The 21,967-nt window shown below is 32.4% G+C and overlaps 2 protein-coding genes across 4 annotated transcripts; both read right to left on the bottom strand.

Annotated features, from left to right (window-relative positions):
- Positions 1-82: 82 nt before the first annotated feature.
- Positions 83-11,471, bottom strand: LOC108335883 (inorganic pyrophosphatase TTM2). Of its 2 annotated transcripts, none has more exons than XM_017572075.2 (12): positions 11,210-11,471; positions 9,977-10,330; positions 9,555-9,669; positions 8,800-8,995; positions 8,601-8,714; positions 8,344-8,517; positions 5,558-5,752; positions 4,201-4,323; positions 4,009-4,130; positions 3,486-3,609; positions 3,079-3,351; positions 83-622 (listed from the first exon to the last, which is right to left on the bottom strand). In XM_017572075.2, the coding sequence occupies exons 1-12, from the start codon at positions 11,271-11,273 to the stop codon at positions 404-406; spliced, it is 2,073 nt and encodes a 690-aa protein (XP_017427564.1). In that variant the 5' UTR covers positions 11,274-11,471; the 3' UTR covers positions 83-403. The 2 variants fall into 2 exon arrangements, with proteins under 2 accessions (XP_017427564.1, XP_017427565.1); XM_017572076.2 differs by lacking the exon at positions 11,210-11,471 and adding an exon at positions 9,770-9,870 and having other exon boundaries at positions 9,977-10,116.
- An 8,151-nt stretch (positions 11,472-19,622) lies between these two features.
- On the bottom strand, positions 19,623-21,693 carry LOC108335070 (F-box/FBD/LRR-repeat protein At1g13570). 2 transcript variants are annotated; one of them, XM_017571004.2, is made up of 4 exons: positions 21,341-21,693; positions 20,357-21,185; positions 20,091-20,249; positions 19,623-19,953 (listed from the first exon to the last, which is right to left on the bottom strand). In XM_017571004.2, exons 2-4 carry the CDS (start codon positions 21,170-21,172, stop codon positions 19,660-19,662), a joined length of 1,269 nt encoding a protein of 422 aa, XP_017426493.1. In that variant the 5' UTR covers positions 21,173-21,185; positions 21,341-21,693; the 3' UTR covers positions 19,623-19,659. The 2 variants fall into 2 exon arrangements, with proteins under 2 accessions (XP_017426493.1, XP_017426492.1); XM_017571003.2 differs by having other exon boundaries at positions 20,357-21,693.
- Positions 21,694-21,967: the final 274 nt, after the last annotated feature.

Raw genomic sequence — 21,967 nt, 5'->3', positions numbered from 1 at the left:
CAGGATAACTAGCACCGCGGCATTCAATTGCTAACAGCATGCTTTGCTTTTGTTACAATTGTAATAAAAACATCTCCGTAAATTGACCTCCTCACTATTACCAACTTATTTAAATTTTGAAATGAGGAAAGAAATATACATGGTATACCACCTGAAAATTCCAAAACATAGATATCCTTTGTTGTGTTTAAAATGGCATAAAAATGTAATGAAAAAGTAAGCCCACGAAGTCACAAAATTTCAAGTGGGCATGCATCATTCTCTCTCCGACCCTCAAATAATCTTAAAAGACTGCCTCCTGAATTCTTCAACTGTTAATTGCCTCAACACCTTTCTTATCAGAAGGGTTGTCATAGTGAAGAAAAATTTCTTGAATCTAAATCAGTGACTATATCTAGAGAAATCAATTACGGTTCAACAAACCCTTCATCAAGAAGATCCCCAAACAACCAACTGCCACCACTGCCATAACAGAGGTTCCCATGGAATCTGCTGTCGTATCCATGCTTCTCCGGTTAGTTCTTGTTTGTTGAGACTTCTCCCCTGAGCTACCCCTGAGAAGATTATTGAGATTGTCCAATTGATGCATGATCTGACGCTGACTGCGTGCAATGCTTGATATCTGATGACAAGTAGTCAAGAATATTAACAAGAGCCTATACAACATAAGTCATACACACCTTGGTGAATCAGATAGTTTATTTTTTATATTTTTACATAATTTCTAAATGTTGTTTCACTTTTGCACACCAGAAATATTTAATGCTTGTTACCGTATTTTTCACATCTGCCTTTTTAGTCACACAAAAGAACTCTATGCCAAGAAATAGGAAATTTTGATAATCATATGTTTTAAAGCTAGACACCACTAGCAACTTGAATCCATTAAAAGAACATTGGGCACACGGTGTTGAAGATCCATTATATATGTACACACAGATTTTCCGCCACTAGGTACACCAAAATTTACACCATAGCAAGAAACATGCAGAACAGTTATTTTGTAAATCATGAAGTTCAATACCATCCACCATGAAACATTCAACGGATCCAAATAAAAGTAAATTACATTTCCATTTTGACACACCTATCTTTAATCTATCATAAGTTTCCAACATCAGAATAAGATCAGGATAAAATAATAAGTTAACAACATGAAAGAGAAGCTTCTTCCGTCATTGTTAAAATACATCATGCAGTTTTTATTACATATATTGCTGGAACTGTTTCGATTGCTTGTAAACATGGAAAGATTCTGCTATTACCATGGATTTCATTGATTCCTCGTCTGACTATAAATAAACGGCATAGTGTAGGAATTAGACAATGTTAGGATTCGACCTCCTATTACAAAGGTCTATGAAAGAAGAAATAAAGGAGAGAGAAAATACAGCTAATTGTTTTAATGCAAATAGCTGAGGAATCTATTAGTAGTAGTTATGTTGTTGGGAAGCTTGTATATATAGGTATGTTTTGGCGTATTGCGGGTGATTGAAAAATTAGTGAATAGTAGCAGGATTTCGGACTGTCAAAGTGCTAGTGTGTATATGTTAGGAACCAAGAACTGAAACGAGAAAAAATAGAATGATTTTTTATTGAATAGTCTAAAAAGATCAAAAAATAGGATAGCACTCTCTCCTTCAACCAGATCAGTAGCAGCGAAAAATTCTATTTCCCAATCCAGTACCAGCAAGGGCAATAATAAGATAAAGACTAACAATGAAGGACGTGGCAGAAGCAATTTTAAGGGGGCTTTTGCAAGATGAAGGAGAAGGGTATATTTTGGAAAGATACCAAAGTGGTAGAGTGGTTGCAAAGTTGATGAATATTCATGGGTTTTTTGAGCTACGGGTATTCTTCCTCCTTCGAGGAGGCACAGTCATGCAATTGTTCTAAAAGTTGATTCTCAAATACCGAATGGCCATACAACCCCACTACCAAAAAACAGAGATTGAAAAGTTGGTGGTTGAGACGTTGGGGGCAGGCATCATTTGCCCAAGCGTAAGTTCTTATGCTAGCTCTATTATTTTAGTCAAGAAAAAAGACAGGAGATGGGATTTTGTGTTGATTATAGAGGAATGAATAAACATACAATACCCAATAATTTCCCCTTCCAATTAGAGTTATTAGATGATATTGGGGGAGCCAAAAAATTTGTCAACTTTAACGAAAAATTTGGAATCTAGAGACATCACAACAAAATTTGTCAACTTTAACAAAAAATTGGTCAACATATGCCCCATGTCTCTAAAATAACAAAGGATTGACCATATTTGAAGCGAGCTAAGCAAAAATGACTTATAGACGCCAACTTGAGGGTGTGAAATAAGACAAAAACCTTTTATAATCAATAGAATCTAGATTATATATGTATTATGAGAGGATATCAAATCTCTATTTTATTTATTTATTTATTGAATTTTGTCAATATAATTAAAGTACCCTTGTTGGCTCAATGTCTCTCCATTTCTCATAGTTTAGCAAGATAGTTACTCTCATTTATGATAGAAACTTCCTTATATGTTAATCTTGCTTACGATAGTTTCTCCACTACAATAGTGAGCCCCCTAATCATATCCTCCAGGCATTTGAACCTCCCATACCCTGTTTTCTTTCCTCACAGAATCAAGATTGGGCTCTGAATACCAATTGATAGGCACAATTAGTGTTACAAAAAATCACAAAGTCAACTTCTTGGTAAACTCAACATTGTTTCTACCAATGTGGTAGAAACATGGTAGAAATAGGAAGAACAACACACTTGAGGGACTTTAGAGAGGTCCTCTCTCTCCACCATTATGTTTCCCCCATTGAATATGTTTAGTGAATCCCATATTATATTTGTCTAATTCTTAAAAGCATTCATATAAATCAAACTTAAAAAACATAGTAAAATTTATCTAGAGGGTTAGTAAAATATGTCTCTTATTCTTCTCTCACTCCGAGCCACCCTCCTCTATTCAAAAGTTATATCCAAAGCATCGTCGGACATTACTTCCCAAAGAAGCACCTCTTAAGAATCAACTTAAAGTGTTAAAACAATAAAATACTCTGAAAGTGACATAAGACTCATAATACCTCTTCCATTAAAGGAGAATCCTTATTTAACTGTGATGATGAAGAGGAATTTGCCATTTTAGATCCAGTTAGGGAACCATTGCCCAAACTAGTGATGAAGTATGAGGTGGGAGCTGATCCATTGCATGTCTCAGTTTGAAGTGACATATTCTGTTGGCTTGGAGAATTTCTCTTGGTGTTTAATTTGGAATTCAGCTCTTCAATGCGATTTGTAAACTCATCCATTCTATCATTGAGGGCAGAAATTTGGTCCGAAAGTTGATTGATTGCTCCCTAAGATATATTAGGTAAATAAAACAAAAATTAGATAGTTAATGGGTAAATGGACGAATACCAAAGGGATTAAATGAACTCTATCTTTACATGAAATTAAAAAAAAAAAGAAACTGCTACAAGACTTAATGTACCTGATTCACTGACATTGTGCTGGACTCTGAATTTCTTTCACCAAACCTTCTATTGTTGGAATCATATCCAGTAACCTTAGCAAGGTTTTTGTCTCTTTGATTGGTATATGACTGTGATATTCCACTGTTGAAGATAATCATTAGTCATATTATTAGGTAATTGTAAAGCAGTTTTCCTAGAGGTATAGAATGTTTCCTTTAGTAAACATTGTCAAATAATGTTCCTGAAAAACAGACCCATAACTAATTGAGTAATATAATACCTCAACAGCATTCATGTTGTCAAATAAGTACATTGATTTTCTCTCAATATAGCACTGGATAATTTAACCTATTTCAATTTCATTAATGGGTGATTATGATATGTGACCAACAATCTTCGATTCAATTAGGCCTTGTCTCAACAGGTAGGGTTGGCTAAGGATTAATCAACACTATTAAAGGTTTTCAAAAAAAAAAATCAAAACCATCCAGACAAGGTTTTAGTGGTTTCTTCTAATGCAGTTAGATGGAAAATTTTCACCTCCTCAGATGTTTATTTCTCATGGCAACTCTGTCAGCAGAGGCTCTAGAAAGTGCTTCTTTGGGGCTTGACACCAAATCCTCATCTAGGCTGAGTTTTGTCTTCAAATCCTCTGGTAGGGCCTGGAGAAGTAGAACAATTAGACAGAAAATGCTGAAACAGAAAACATTAGCATATGGTAAGCTCTCATACCATAACCTCGTCCACAAGCTTTTCAATTTGAATTTGCTCAATGTAGGTACGAGGAATGTAGGAACCATCTAGACCTAGCTGCTGTCCTATGTATTGTAAAACCAAGCGATCTCTTCCTTGTACCTGTTTATCAATTAGTTCCAAATTGCAAATAAATCAGCAAAAGAAAAAATAGTAAGTAAACAACGGTTGAAAGGATCAATGACAACAAGTCATATGGAGGATGGTACCACTCTAGTGTCATGTTGAGATGAGAGAAACTGAAAAGGAATATAATGAATTTGTGTGTTGTATACACACATGAGCATTTTTATTTATAATAAAGAGGAGATATAACAATAAGAAAGAAAAAAAATATCTAATAATGGGATTATAATAAAGAAGAGAAAGTTTGCTATATGGTCACACTAACCATACTAAATGACCTCCAGGAAAAGGTTTGCTATATGGTCACAATAACCATACTAAAATTGTCTACTACTCAATTGTTACTCAATTGTTGATTGGCAGGATCTCCTTTTGATAGAAAATCTACTTTTGTATACTATGCTTTCATAGGAGGTAACTTGATTTCTTGGAAGACCAAGAAACAAAGTATTGTGACAAGATCTAGTGCTTAAGCATAATATAGAGCTATGACCTCATCTACTTGTGAACTTGTTTGGCTTTAACAATTACTTAAAGAGTTACAATTTGGAGATGTCACTCAAATGACAATTATACGTGACAATTAGGTTGCTCTTCATATTAGCTCTACTACTGTCTTTCATGAAAGGACCAAGCACATTGAGATTGATTATTATTTTATTCGAGAAAAGATTGTATCTAGAAACATTAAGACAGATTTTGTTAACTTAAGTGATCAATTAGCATATTTTTTTCACTGCTTTTCACAAGAATTTAAAATTGATTATATCTGTAACAAGCTTGATACATATGATTTATTGCATCAACTTCAAGAGGAATGTTAGATATTGTTAAGATATTATGAGTTAGAATATCTTATGTTAGTTACAATATTATGTGTGTTTGGGTTTAGCTCATTGTTTCCATTATTATTCATTATAAATATATATTCTTCATTGTAAATATATTACCCTATGTTTATTCTCTACACAAGGGGAATTAACTTTATACCTAGTTCTCACTATTTTCATAAATATAATAAAGTCGTATCTCTAACAACAATAATATAAACAGCAATATAAAAAATATGCACAAAAATTAAACAAAATATAAAAAATTATTGATTATTCTAAAAATGAGGTTAGTAATGACTACAATTGAAATTTATGATGGATTTCAATAAATATATTCCACCATAACATGTAATAGTAGCATGATAGTCTAATATTACCTGAACATAATGTCTATTGAGTTGCTCAAGCCAATCCAGTTTCACACAAACCCTATCATCAGAGAAAACATGGCTGTTTCTCTTAAGGATAGTGGCTATTGTGTACCCCAAGGCCATTAGTCCACCGAGAAGGCGCACACTAACCTCAAAAGTAATTCTTGGTGATATGACAAATGGATTATCAGTCACCCATTCCTGAACATTAATAAGACATCAACTAATTAACACAGTTGAAAGTTCATTCTCCATAAATCAAGGAGTTGTAAAAACACCAAATATATGAGATCTTAATAGCATACCAAGGCAACAAAAATGTGTTGTTGTGGTCCAAAAGAATCAAAAGAAGTCACAAACCAACAAACTATGAACCTTTAAAATTCTAAATAATAAAGTATTTCGGCTACAAAGTTGGAGACAATGTTAACAACAAACCTAGCAGTTTAGGAGAGAGAATAAATTATATAATGGCAATCAATTTTGTACACAATAATCTAGTGCATCATTCCCAAGTGTAATGGGTAAATTTCAAAGCATAATTTGAAGCATATGTGCACTCATTTTCTATAAAATATACTTTTTTGGCTTCTTCTAGAGATCAAATATACAGCTCATCCTCCACTCCAGCAATCTTAGACTTTCTAGTTTCAACATTTTTTAAAAAAGTATTAGCATCATATGCTATAAAAAATAAAAATGAGATATTTCAGAAAGGGCTGACTTCAAACTTAAAAAATGTTTGGGTTCATATAGTTCCTTATGCTATTAGTTCCAACACCTAAAACATGAAGAAGAAAATTTATCCTAGCATCCAAAAGTCATTGGTGTCATTGCTAGATATATTGTGTTTCATGTTAGTTAGGCAAACATAGTCCCTATGTTAATTATGTTATTTTTTCCTTATTCCTTTGTATATCGGTTTAGCCCACATTTTCCTTGTCATAAATATAATATCCTACGTGTATTTTCTACACAAGAGAGATTAATCATATATTTAGTTTTATTATATTCAACATGGTATTTAGAGCCTAAAGCTTTTTTCACATTTTCGTCACTCCTCTCTCTGCAACCGCCACCACTACCACTCAATATTTTGAATTTTGAAGTCACATAAAAAGAATTCTCTTGGTTCTTGTCATAGAACACACGATCTTATCAAAAATTGAAATCTTTGTGGCGAATCTTCATTAACTTCTCAATCTGCTAGATTGTGGTGCTCCATTCCTGTCTTTCTTTCTGCGTTCTTCTTCGATTATCTTTGTTTATGCTACAAAGGAATCAAATTCAGAAACGATTGTACTCTTTTCAGGATAGAATCATATAATCTAAATTGGATTTTTAGGGTTTTTCTCTATCCATGGCTTCTTCTGCTACCTCTTTTGATAACGCGGTCAATCTACTCCTTTCAATGAATTTCTCAAATGGTATGAGGATTGTCAAAACTCTAGTTCCACATCTTCTGCTGCATGTAGAGGTATATCTTTTGTTGGCCTAACTCAACCTTCTTCTCTTGGACCTTGGGTTCTTGACTCAACATAAGGGAGATTAATCCCTTCTATTATTTCTTATTTGTATTTTGGGCTTAGCCCATATTTCTTCTATTATAAATAGAGGACTGTGTATACTTAACACAAGGGAGATTAATCCCATATATAATTTTTCACTATATTCAACACAAATCAAAAACACCTTGTGGTAAGAGTGTGGTGTGGGAGGAAATTTGGATGGTGAGCCAAAATTTAGGGAGAAATTTGCAATGGGAGTGAGTAAGGTGGAAAACCTAATTGATGATAGAGGAGAAACAACCTAATGTAAACCTAATAAAAACTCTCGTAAAATTTGTAATTTTAACTTTTAGCAACGGGTCGACCCCCACAAATACGAATAGTATGACACCCCGTCCCCGATATGTTAATGAGCAAGTACTAATTTATCCTTTACCACTACCCTCGAATACCAGTTTAATGTATCCACTTACTACCTGGGGCGGATTTTACACATGAATATCCACGGATATAGATAATTTTGTCATCCTTAGCAGTGATGGGTAGCAACAGTGACAATAGTGGTGACGTAGCAACAACGACGATAGTAGTGGCATAGCAGTGAAAGCTCCGACAAAAGCTCCAATGATAGCTTTGACAACGATCCTATAGAAGTGTGAATCTGGCAATAGCAATGAATGGGGATAGTAGCAATGACAGAACCACAGGTTAGCGCACTTCAGGCAACCCAAATAATAAAAGGAAGTGGTTGCACTTCAAGTGACCTAATAAGAATCATAACTAAGATGGCAAAGAAGAAACGCGGAAGCAGAAATCCCAAGATGAAGAGCTCTGATACGAACTTAAAAGGATTGAAGATTGTTATTCAATTGATTAATTTGAAACAATACTAGACTCTATATTTAGAGAACTTTAACCCTAAAGTAATAATTACAAAGAGATGTCTAAAATCTTCTAACAACTTCTAATAACTTCTAGTAATACATTTACTATCCTACCAAAAACTATCAATAATGTAAATTGATACTTTATAGAGATGGAAAACTTGAGTTATGAGTTAGTATTTTAAAGTAAAAAAAAAAATAACCACAGGTAGAGGAATCTAGTAACTTTTCAATTCATGGAACATCGGGAGAAATTTAATTTTTAATTGAATTTCCAAACAACACCCTATTCGTACCTGTGAAAAATCTTTGAATTTATAGCGCAAGCTCACATTAGGCATCATGTGATACATAATATACTATTACAGTACAGAATATGAAATATAGTAAGGAACCAAACCTCAAACATGAGGCTGTATTTCCCATCCTTATTTCGCATTCGCAAATATGATTGGCAAGTCTCTGGATCTTCACCAGGTGGTAGAAGATATATGTCATAAGTTTGCTCTGTTGTTTCCTTAAAATCCTCAGACAGAACAGCTTTAATTTGATCCACTGCGAGATTCTTTGCTGACTAGAACAATTATACAATGGAGTTTCTATTTAGGCATAATCTCATCAAGTGGAATTAAAAAAATGACTTATTATTGCACTAACCTTTAATATGTAAGTTGGGCTCTGGAATCCAGTAAATGGATTGAATTTGTTGATGATTTTTATATGTGCTGTTTGGAGATCTGGCTCAATAAAGGCCTTGTACATTGGATACACCTGAAAATTTTTAAACATTGGCACTCCTAGAAAATGTTACTTTCTAAATCTGTATAAAAAGAAGAAAGAGATTAAAAGTATGAACCGTCTCAGATATTTGATGAATAATTTCTTCAGGTTCTTGACCAGCGCGTTGAATATCACGTATAACTCGTTTTACAAGGTCAAGGTGAACTCCTCCTGTAACAGAGACTCGAAGGTCCAGTAGAGGTCGTAACTTTTCACTCAAGGCATAGATGCCCTCTATAAACACGATATGAGAAGTTGGAGCTTCTACTGTCCTGTAACCAGGGTACACATTTAATATGAAAATGAAGGCAAACATAAAATTGGAGTACTCCAAACCAATTGAAACCATCTTTGAATTACATTAAGTATAAATTTCAGATATGCATTGTAATTACTGCAGATCACAGAATATCAAACTGAAATTAAATGCCAATAAGATACAACTGCAGGAAACTACATCCCTGAACCTTATAGGGGTGTTCTACAGTTTTGCAAAATTTTATATGAATCAAATTTGAGAGATTTTTCCATCATTCCATCAACTAAGCATATTAGCAGTTGTAGAGTTAGAACTAATCCAACTCCCTAACTGAGAGTACCATAGAGGAAATACACATTAAACAACTGAATGTTAATACAGAAGCTGATACAAAATATTCTCATATACATAGTCATTGCTTGAAAATTATTACCCAAATATACAAATTTTCTATTTTTCATCTTTATTTTCCTAAAAACAGTGTTCTCTAATCAATGTCTCAAGAGAGTAATTTTTCAACAAGAAAAAATATGCCAAATTGTACAGTTAATCAACATGGTCCAAAATTCAACCTGTATCCTGTTCGTGAACTGGACTTGAAATCATATATGGGAACTTGAACAGGCTTTCCTTCCTTTAAATCATGTAAATTCTGAAGTAACGTGTCGTAGTCTGTTAAGCGTGGATCTGGACAAAGGAATAACAGAGTTCAACAAGATTGGTGTCAAACTTTTAGCCAGTGTTTTAAATGTCACAATAATCAAAGCATGACTATGATACCACATACATTTTATTTCTGTGGATCTATGTATCAGATGCACACTAATAGACATACATACTACCTCATCACTCAACAAAAATATTTTATTCCCAAATGAGCTGTCATTCCTACAATCACGAAAGTTGTGTTTCATTATGCTATACAGCCAGTATTCCAAAAATGCAGCATGGTAAGAATAATAAAAGCATTGCATAACGTCAGATCATGATTTACCATCAAAGTTGCCGTCAACAATTCGACTGGAATCATTGTAATTATCCATTGAAATGACAGCAATGCTGGGCATGAAGTTCAGTATCTTTTCAGTAAATACAGTCTTGCCTGCTCCGGAAGGACCTGCCACCCCTACCAATACTATTCCATCATTCTTTTGTGCTAACAATTGGCATGCACGAATTACAATGAAAAAACCCTTCTCAAAGGATAGTTGGTCTTGGATTGGAGCAATTTCATGGCGATCACAGTCTTTCCTTTTAACCAAGTGAACTTGATCTTTTAAAAGACCAAGACGTTTGTGATGGGAATCAGAATCAGAAATCTCTTTTCCCATTGAACAATTCCCAGTTTCTCTAAGACGAAAAAAATCAGTGTTAAATAATGCTTAAAAAAATATGTAACATTCATGTTAAACTCATATATCCTTGCATCACATCACACACATACAATGATGGATTATGGCTTGCTTACTACACTTTTAATTTTTCTAACATAAATCCAGAAAGAAGCCTTGGCATTCATACTATCATTTTATCCGTGGACATGTAATCTTGCACCCAACTGTATTTTACATTTAGCTAATCCTAATGCACATATGTAACAATCCATACAGTTATTTAAATTCTTTATTGGAAATGAACAAGTCCAAAAGCTCTGTCTCTCTAAAGTGCAAATCTCACTTTAAAGATGCAAAATTCAGCGAGAATACAAGTTGGAACATCCTACAGGCCCAAAGAGTAAAATTCAAAATCTAGCTTAGAAACACTGATACAACAGGACTAAGACGACAGATACACGGTTTTTTTCTGACTGCGAGCAGATAGTTTTCTGGTATTACCATCAGATTATCACAATTCCAACATCACACGCAACGCCGTCTCTATATCCAACCCAAAAATTTAAAATTGCACATCAAAAACAAAAAATAAAACACAAAACCCTGAACTAACAACTTTTTAAGAGCGGGGATCAACCATATAACAAATTATTAGAGTGACAAATATTAAGAAGAAAAGAAATAACCCAACCAGGAAACAGAAACCAACAGAAGCTGTTTGGAAACATAGCAAAACCAAAAAAGGGCCTGGAAAAATTCAGTTCTTGAAAGCACTTTGGATCCAAAATCAAAAAGAAAATTCCCAAGCTTTGGTACAAAAACAATAATACCCATAAGAGAATGCACATCAAAATTGATCCAATGTACACCCTTGTGATTATCAGAGGACTCACCGAGCCTCCTCCCTGAACGAGCAGTTACAGTGAGTTCAGCAACAACACAAACAACCGCAACCATAACCCAGAAGAGAACCCATCATTTCACGGTCGGTTCTGATATATGCCCATATATCAATATTAATATTAGTTCTAATATTAATATTATTTCTTTCTTGATGTTACCCTTCTCCCCGAAATGAAAGGAATGGGAATTTTCTCCATTCCAGGATATTTTCTGATGAAGGGTTAATTTCTAGAGGATCCCCCAACGGTCTAAAGAGAGAACATAATAATATTCTATAACTACATATAAACAGATACACGGTTTTGATTCTGTTTTTATTTTTTCAGTTTTAGCTTTTTAATAATTTTCTAAAATTTAAATCATTATTTACCATAAAAATATATTTTAAATTTTATTATTTAGTAATAAATTTTCTAAATTCAAATAATTATTCATTTTTAAAATTATTGTTTACTATTTTATTATTTTAATAACTATTTTTTAAAATTTAAATAATTAATCATAATAAAAAATCATTTATTCAAATATTCCTTACAACTAAAATTTCTTTTATATCTTTATATAACTATATCTATAATTATATATATATTTTTAAAATTGTTATCTTTTTAATTACTACTTTTAAATTTTTTAAAATTTATAAATATTTAAAAATACTTATGAGCATGTATTTACGCTATAATAATAAAAATTCATATTTTACCTATATGTAAATATATCTGTAATTATACATATTTTTTGTTTTTCTAATTTTAAAAATTCATATTTAATTCTTATTTTTAAAATTTATAAACCATGCATATATTTACACTATTATAAATATAAAAAAAGAGAGAAACTTTCTTTTATATATATATATATAAAGAAATGGTGAAGCAAATAAAATAATTAAATATTACATTTTCTTATAAATATTACGTTTTATTAAATATCATATTATACTATAATATAAAACAGTGCATTGTATTATATTATTTATAACTTGTATAACTATTAGTAATTTTAGTAATATGTTTTAATTTCAATAAATATTACAAAATTTAACTTTTAATTTATTTTCTTATTTTTTATTTTACACAAAAGTTTAAATATTGTCTCCATTAGTATTATACTAATCCATTAGTATATTTAATTTTATATATATATATATATATATATATATATATATATATATATATATATAAATAAGGATAATTTTTGTAATGTTTCATTTTTATTGTGTTCTTATTTATTAGAGAAAGTAACGACCTAAAAAAAAAAATTCACAAAACAAAAGTTATAACTATATAATAGATGTTTATGCACTTATGTAAATGATACTTTAAATTTCCATCAATTCACTGATACAATTTTGTCAATGTTATTATAAAATGGATATAAATGTTTTCTAGCATTATAAAATTTATTTAAGTTCTTTTTATCTGTTTTTACGTATTCAAATAAAATATTTAATTAATTATTTTTAAAGCATATCTGATAAACATTATTTAATTTAAATCTAACTTTTGATTCTTTACTTTAGTTAATTAAATTATAAAATATTATTTAAAATAGTTATATGAAATATATTTTATTAAAAAACATATAAACCCTAAAATATAATTTATTATTAAAATAATTAAATATTATGATTTTGTTTTTATAAAAGGAAATATTTATATTAAATTATAATTATTTTTTAAAAATTTAAATTAATATAATAAATATATTACAATTTTCTAAAACTACTTAAAAAATATATTAATTATTGGTTTGAATATTGGAGTTCCTTTTTAACTGATATATCTAAACTGATTTAGAGTAAAGTTTGAAGAAGTGTTTTGTTAGATATTTAATCATATCCCCGAAAGAACTCGAAAAAGATCTATCTTTATCAAGTCACCTCCAAACAAACCTTAAAGGTGACGAATATTGTAATGTAAAATATTACTTTTTAACGTAAAAAGATAATAATATTTAACAATTAATTTTAGATCAATCACATACTAACATATAAATGATGTTAAAATATTTTACAGTCATTCTTGTAGCTCACAATGTGAACATTTCCTTTGCTGTCTGCCAGATACCATTCTGGTTCAACTTCTGAAGCATATGCAATCGCAAAACGCCATGCCAGATACCATTCTGGTTCAACTTCTGAAGCATATGCAATCGCAAAACGCCATGCCAGATACCATTCTGGTTCAACTTCTGAAGCATATGCAATCGCAAAACGCCATGCCAGATACCATTCTGGTTCAACTTCTGAAGCATATGCAATCGCAAAACGCCATGCCAGATACCATTCTGGTTCAACTTCTGAAGCATATGCAATCGCAAAACGCCATGCCAGATACCATTCTGGTTCAACTTCTGAAGCATATGCAATCGCAAAACGCCATTCCACGTGCCCAAAAGCCTGCTTGTTAAAAAAAATTGAAACTTTCATTTGGTAGAAAAATAGAAACTTTCACTTGTTTTAAAAATTGAAACTTTCCTTTAAAACAACAATGATCAAATTCCTTCAAACCCAAATTAATATAAAAATGGAAAGTTTAACTACGCACAAATAATATTCATCCACAAAACCAATTTCAGAAAAGAAGTGCAAAAGAAAGAGGGGATATGGTGTTTGTTGGTGAACACTAAAAACCAAGAAATACTATTACATAGCTGGTATTCATTGAAGATGCATGTGGTTGTTCTCCCTTCCCTACAATGATTTTTGGATTCTCCATTGATGCAATACTTTCAAGAAATTGACCTCTAAGTAACTCGGCCTCTTTGAGAGGATTTGAAAATAAATTTTGTTGTTGTTTATTTAAGTGGATTTGGAGGTAGGTGAGAGTGGATTTGGAAGTAAATTTTTTTAATCCGTCAAATGAATCAAATCCTACACTAATTCTTACAAACCTTGCTTCGAAATTCACTCTCACTTACCTTCAAATTCACTCAAATAAACGACAAAAAAATTTATCTTCAAATTCACTCAATCACTCTCACCCAAATCCATTCAAGTGAACAAAGAGTTAATATTGACTCACAACAACATAATGAAAAAGTCATCACTAACCTTTTTGCATATTTTGAATTAAAAAATTAATTAATTAAATATATTCGAACATCTAATATTTTCATAAAAAACTTTTCACTTTTCAATAAAATGTTAACCCAAAATAGTAACTAATTTATATAATAATAGAAATATTAATTATAATTTAGTAGAAAGTAATAACAAAGTAATAATAATAATATATAAAATAACTATAGATAATATGATTAAGTAATACAAGAAATTAATAGTTAATTAATTCATAAGTCATAACATTAATAATTAATAATATTAATAGAAACCAAATAAAGAATTAGATGAATATTACTAAAGTTTAGAAAATTTAACACTAAATGCCAAATTATATAATTATATAATAATACACGGTTTCAAAAATATTTTTCTTCCTATTAATTCAAATATTAAAAATAAAACTATAGTATTAATAGAAACAAAATAAGAAATTAAATAAATGTATTGTACGCGTTCAGTAATATATGGGCAATTTGAGTACAAGTACCTTTTATATCTAATTATGTTTCAGTCACCTGAGTCAATGTGTATTCAGAGCAAACATATTCGGTGAGGGTGAGGAAAGAAATATGTTGGCCACTTTACTAGATAATGTTGAATTTTACAACAAAATTACCAATGAAACCAGTAACAATTAGTAATTTTAGTTTAAATTCCCACTGAAAATTAAATAAGAAACAAGGATTATTACAAATTTAATAGTTGTATATTGAATGAATAATTTTCATTGAAATTTTAAAGTATTTGCAAAAATCAACCTAATTAGTTAATCAGGTGACTTAATTGCAAATATAAAAAATTGGAGAGAGGCTAAATACAATTATTAAAAATACTCAAGATCTAAGTTTCAAATACTAAAAAAATAATTAAGGACCAATTTGCAACCATTAGAAAATATATAGAGGATAATTTGTAATTTAAGAAAGTTCAGGGGCTTATATGTAATTATGAAAAATATTTTTGGAGTTAATAAAAAACACTCAATTTTGTCCTTGAAGGATGTAAACTACGAACATGACTTTAATCATGCCACGCAAATGTAGTATGATTAGTGTTGTCATACAAAGAGAACTTTGATCTTGTTAAGTAAATGTAGTACAACTAATAATGTCATATGAAAGAAACTTTTTGATCATTCCAAGTAAATGTAGTATGATCGACGTTGTCATATGAAGAGGACTTTGTTCTTGCCAAGTATATTCAGTATGACCAATGTCCTACGAAGATGATTTTGATCTTATCAAGTAAATGTAGTATTCCTAGTAATGTCATATGAAGAGGACTTTGATCCTCCAAAGTAAATGTAGTATGACGAGAAATCTCATATGAAGAAGACTTTGTTCCTTTTATAGAGGTTGTATATAATAGATGTAGTGCATTAACCGACCAAAGATCAAGCGTTGCCTACGAAGGCTGAATGCAAAACAGTGAGTTTTATTTGTTATCTACTAGAACATGGTGTTGTCTATCAATACCTTGTTATCGTGAAGATATTGATGAACCATGTACAACATAACTATATTTGACTAACCATTGCTTAGGTAAATGGGTCATTGGACTTTGTTTTAAATACAACAATAATCACGTTTTTATTTTTACTTTTTGTATTAAATGTTATTTTGACTATTCTCTTATTCTAAAAGCGGACTTGTATATCGAAGAATATTTCGAAAACACAACACCCATTCATCTAGTGTAGGACAAGTACTGAGAAGAAGAGGAAGAACAGTTGGCAAATGAAAGGTTGAAAGAGATTGTGGAGTTGAAATATGTTTACAAGATACTTCTTCGACTTTGTAAGTACATAAAAGTTGCTACAAATCGAGGTTAGAAAGGAAGAAAATTGATTTGCTAGTAGATATGGACCTGCAAAACATTTGAGATTATATTAACCTTGTTGAAATCTTCCAAGTACGTATTTTATGTGTACTCAAAGTTTCCAGCCAGAACCAAGATGTCGGAACTAGTTCAAATACTTAAAGGAAATAAAATTGGCAGTGAACAAGGTGGACTCGGGCAAAGGTGATGAACTCTACCTCAATATAATATTATGTCATCTTACTCAAGTAACAGAATTTCCACAGTACCCAACAAAGAACTATTTTGGTGAGAGCAAGGATCGATTTACTAAAACATTATACTATAAAAAAGGTAAATAATGTTACCAAGGAGGTACACTTAATACGCCAAAGGCAAATAGCACATACAAATTATGGCACATTGAATGGCTGAATTTGTGTCGGTATACCATTCTTATATTTTGGGCCAAGATAGTGACTGCAAATACTGCCAGCAAGTAATTGAGTGGTAATTAATTTCTACAAAATATGCTATAATACAATCCAGTGTTGTATAAAAGATGACAAAATCACGAGCAGTATTTCTTGAGGCGTGTAGATTCACTGTCCTTAAGGACTTATCCACGTTGTATTGCGCAAGTCCTCCAAGATACAACAGGAACTTCCCAGAATATCTCTGAGGATCTCAGAACTAGCGAGGATCTCTAAAAATAGTATAAAATAAACCCAGAATAATTTTAGGAGAGGAAAAGAAGACAGGAGAATCAGAAAAGACTGACTTGGGATGTGTTTTGGAATGGAGAAAGAGCTCTCTATTTATAGAGTTAGGGAAGAATAAAAGTAATAAAAGACAATAAAAACCATTAAATATTTACCGTTGGAACATTTAAGAAAATGAATTTGAACGTTGTTGGCAATTAAAGTTTTGACCGTTGCAATCCAACGTTTTCTTTTGCAATAATCTAACATTATTACAACAATACCCCACTTATTGCAAAAGAAAAAAGATAAGAAACTTTTATTCTGGGTCTCAAAGGATGTAATGTATCAGAGTTGGTATAGCAAGCTATATGAACCAGTCTTAGATTGAGATACTAAACACACAGTGTAGTTGGTATAACAAGCTATATCAACCAAAGACACTTGACGTGTGTTAGAGGTTTCTCAATCACAATACACCCCCACAATCCTTATTGTTATCGTTGTGTTGCGCTTACTAGGCCATGCGCGTGCCCGATATTCATGAGTGCTCTAGAGATCATGCCAAGATCTCATGCAAGTGGCCCCACTCGACACTCATATAGGTGATTTCATCAAGTGTTTGTTGCAAATCATACACCACCCATAAGGGATATGAAAATCATTAAAAACTTTGTTTAAGCTAAAATTCTTTCACCACGTAGAATTTTAATAACAATGTTTAGCCTCTCAATAATGCAGTCTCTAGCACTTTCACACACACACCATAGGAATGGACATAATTGATTAAAATCAATTTAGTGCTATCAGAACTAACAAGTGACTTGTTTTTACCCATATGAACCTTATTCATGGGATCTCCAATCACAAAGGTTGGGTTACCATCACTTGTTTGTTTGCAAGTGGCTTAAGTCTCATTTTCCTCGATGTTTCTAATATTATTTGTCTTCTCAGGGGGTTTTGTCAGAGGATTTGCTAGATTATGTTCTGACTTCACATAATCAATGGAAATAGTTCCACTCTTTAGCAGCTGCTTCACAAAATTGTGTCTCAATTGAATATGTCTATTCTTTCCATTGTAATTTTTGTTTTTAGCTATAGCTATTGCTGATTGGCAATCACAGTGTATTCATACTGAAGGGTTGGTTTCATTCCTAGTGGAATGTTCGCTAAGAAGTTTTTCAACTACTCAGCCTCATTATCAGCCATCTCAAGGGCAACAAACTCAGATTCCATTGTTGATCTTGCAATAATTGTTTGCCTGGCTTATCTCCATGTAATCGCACCACCTCCAAGTGTGAATACATAACCACTAGTAGATTTTGTCTCATCTAAATCAGAGATCCAGTTAGCATCATTGTACCCTTCTAGTACAGTGGGAAATCCACTATATTCAATGACATAATCCATTGAACCTCTTAAGTATCTCATAAGCTTAGAAAATGCATCCCAATGTTCTTGATTTGGACATTGAGTGTACCTACTTAGTCTACCTACTGCATAAGCAATATCAAGTCTAGAAAAAACTCATCAAGTGCAGTAAGCTCCCAATTATCTGGGCATAGTGAGGCTGAGATAATGATTCTCCTTTATTTTTCATTAATTTAGAATTAATACCATAAGGGGTACTCACTGGTTTGAGGTCATAAAACCTAAACTTCTTAAGAAGTTTCTCAATATATTGTTCTTGGGATAGTAATATATTATCTCCCTTCCTTATGATTCTAATACCTAAAAACACATTGGCTTCACCCATGTCTTTCATGTCAAAGTTTAATCCTAGAAACAATTTAGTTCTAGCGACAATCTCATTGCGTGTACCAAAATTTAGCATGTCATCCACATACAAACATATAATTACACAATCACCATTTTCAAATTTAGAATACTATCAATATAATTAAGTGAAAAGCCAAAATTTATTTTTTCGAGTCATACCTGGTTGTGTTTTTTCCTTTGTAGGTAAAGTATACGAAAATTTACTCAAGTACCTCATCTTCTTCGTCCTCATCCACAGTCCTTACAAATGCGATTAGAAGTCATCGTTGTTACGAGCACCTTGGCAGCCTCCGAAAGTTATGGGTTTCACAAACATTGTCTGAGTTCTGAAAACAAAGTTTTGATCCTTCGGGATTGAGTTGTTGATGTCAATCATAAGTCCTTAAGATTGTTGTATTAAAGCTGACAAAATCACAAGCAGTATTTCTTGAGGCATGTAGATTCACTGTCCTTAAAGACTTATTTGCGGTGTATTGCGCAAGTCCCCCGGAATACAATAGGAACTTCCCAGAATATCTCTGAAGATCTCAGAACTGACAAGAATCTCTAAAACGAGTATAAAATAAACCCAGAATAATTTTAGGAGAAGAAAAGAAGAAAGGAGAATCAGAAAAGACTGACTTGAGATGTGTTTTGGAATGGAGAAAGAGCTCTCTATTTATAGAGCTAGGAAAGAATAAAAGTAATAAAAGACAATAAAAACCATTAAATATTTACCGTTTGAACATTTACGAAAATGAATTTGAACATTGTTGACAATTAAAGTTTTGACCGTTACAATTCAACGTTTTCTTTTGCAATAATCTAACATTATTACAACATCCAGCATATCAAAGTTCAGATGAGTAAATACGTAGGAAAAATATCCATGTTTTTACTTTCCAGATGCTTAGTTGAGTTTTTAGTCAGTAAAAACGGCTCTAACTTGTATGCCACACGTCTTCAATCAATCTATATAAAATTCCTACTTTAGCTTGAGAATTTACAGGTTTTCGCAATGGTAATATTTGTATTTTAAAAGAAAGTTATGCATGAACACAGTGGAAGTAGCAATCGAAATGGTATAGAACAATGCATTTTATAACACTCCACCATTTCACTCGTGGATGAAAATAACTTCTCCTCTAGAAGAAGCTCTTCGACATTTCACCAATTCGATCAACATTTTCAAATTATTCCCCATGTCAAATACACAGGGAATGATACTCAATGTCTCAAGCACAGGAGAACGGCAAAGCAAATATTTGATAAATTCTATCTCATGTGGCCAACCACCCATTTCTGACAACTTCACGGTTTTAAGCTTGTTAAGTGCAGAATCTGAAAGACATCCTTTTTCCCAAAAATCCAAGTCCGGGGCATCTGCAGCAATGGGTATGTTCGATGAACCCTGCCAAAGTCAAATGCATAAAATAATGCAGCAGTTAATCTTACATACACAGGTCTGATTTGTAGAAGTTAATAAAATCACTCATTATTAGTTGTAAAAGCCACCACTTCTGCAAGGAGTAAAGACCGAGGACTTACTGAAATATGTAGCTCTTTTAGATTGGGAGAACTTGTAATCATGCGAAGGATGACAAGTATCTCTTTTGTATCCTCAAAATTTACTTGATATAATTCAATAGTCTCTAAATTGTGGTACATTATTGGAAGATGCACCGAATCAATACCTATGCTCAAATACTTCAAGAAAGAGCAGAAATGAATAAAATAAAATTGGTCATACATAATTTCATAAACAACTTTTGGGGATGATCTAACACAATAAACACATGAGAACACGATGTTACCTTTGTGAAGTAGATAAGCCCGACAAGCTTCTCAAGATTAGGCACACCACCAAGAAACTTGAGAAAATTGCAGTTTGAGCTTTGCTCAAAGTGCTCAGCAATATCATCAGTCATATACATAGCAATAGATATTTCCACCAAAAGTGGAGTATCTTCAAGACATATATCCTTGAATTCACCTTCAAGATACAAGTATTTAAGATTTGGGGCAGAGATAGTAAGAGCCAAATTATCAAAATATGACAGTGATAAACTCTCCAAGAGAGGGCATCTGGAAATTAGGCTCTCAACTGCATCAGGGGATATCAAAACTTGGTGAAGGTTGAGGCTCCTCAAGCACACAAACCCCTTAAAACTATGCGGCGGGTCCAACTCGCACCGCGACAGCTCCAACCTAGTCAACTTCCTACAATTGAAAAGGCTTGAAGGTATTCTAAAAAATTCCCCTTCTCCTAACTCCATAACCAACACCTTGATATCATTCCTCGATAGGAAAAGAATCCACTGATCAATTTCAGGACAGCTTTGCAACATCGAATTCGAAATTTGAAACTTATGAATTGGCCCTTGGTGAAGAAACAACGCCCTGGTGATGAACTTGACAACACTCCTCTCAACAACCTCCCTATCATTACTAAAGGGCGGCACACATTTGTCATCAAACACAAGTTGAGTAATTGAAGCCCATTTGTATCTCCATTTACTAGATAAAATGCTAGTTCTCACAGCATCTCTAATTGGAAGCTGCACCAGAATACTCTCTATAATGCTTTGAGGAAGGTCACTAATCAAGTCAGGACCCATCACATCAACCATTCTTATCACCCGCCTAATTCACAACACAACAACAACTCAAGGAGCCAGAATAAAAAACAATAGAAAAGCTCAATTTGCCCGCAATTCTTCTGAAATCAAATCACCCATTAAAGAAAAAGAAAAGGAAAGCACACCCATTTACTTTGTATAAGTATATATATCACTAACCCTGGTTTTTTATTCTGGTATTGTGAACCCACGTACTGAAATCTACGATCCAATACAAACACAGTCTTGAGGGTTAAATTGTTTGCATTGAGAAAGAACCCAATAGAATGTACCAAGAAAAAAGGCACCCATTAGCGAGATTGGAAGCGAATTGTAGCTGAAGGGGCTGGATCACGGATTCCAAGCGAGCATGGGATTGGATTTCAGAAAAAGGGGCATTGGGGAAGAGAAGAAAGGGAAGAGAATTGTGGGCACTTAAATGAAACTCTAGAGCAAAAATTCTGTCTTTTTTTGTTTCGGAGCGATGAGTATTGAGAGTGAAAAACTAAAATGTTGCGTGCAAGGTACTGTGTTACCTAAGAAGTGAATCTTGAATAACATAAGAAGTTACCCTCGTAGTTTTTATTATGGGCCGACCATACGGTCCAACAATACGGTCCAACCTGTCCAATCGTTGTTTTTCATCCTATAATTGATTTTTGCGCCTCTCCATCAGAGTGAAATAGCAAAAATAACCTTCCCAAATTGTGTGCACCTTTCGAAAAATGTAATATAAGATGTATTATAAAAAATTCTGATTATATATTTAGAAAATATTCCATACAAATTTTCTACGACGATGTACTA

Source organism: Vigna angularis, chromosome 10, assembly GCF_016808095.1.
Source record: "Vigna angularis cultivar LongXiaoDou No.4 chromosome 10, ASM1680809v1, whole genome shotgun sequence".
In the NCBI taxonomy this organism is placed as follows: domain Eukaryota; kingdom Viridiplantae; phylum Streptophyta; class Magnoliopsida; order Fabales; family Fabaceae; genus Vigna; species Vigna angularis.
The sequence above is the reverse complement of the archived record's forward strand: the minus strand, read 5'-3'. Positions and strand labels throughout refer to the sequence as shown.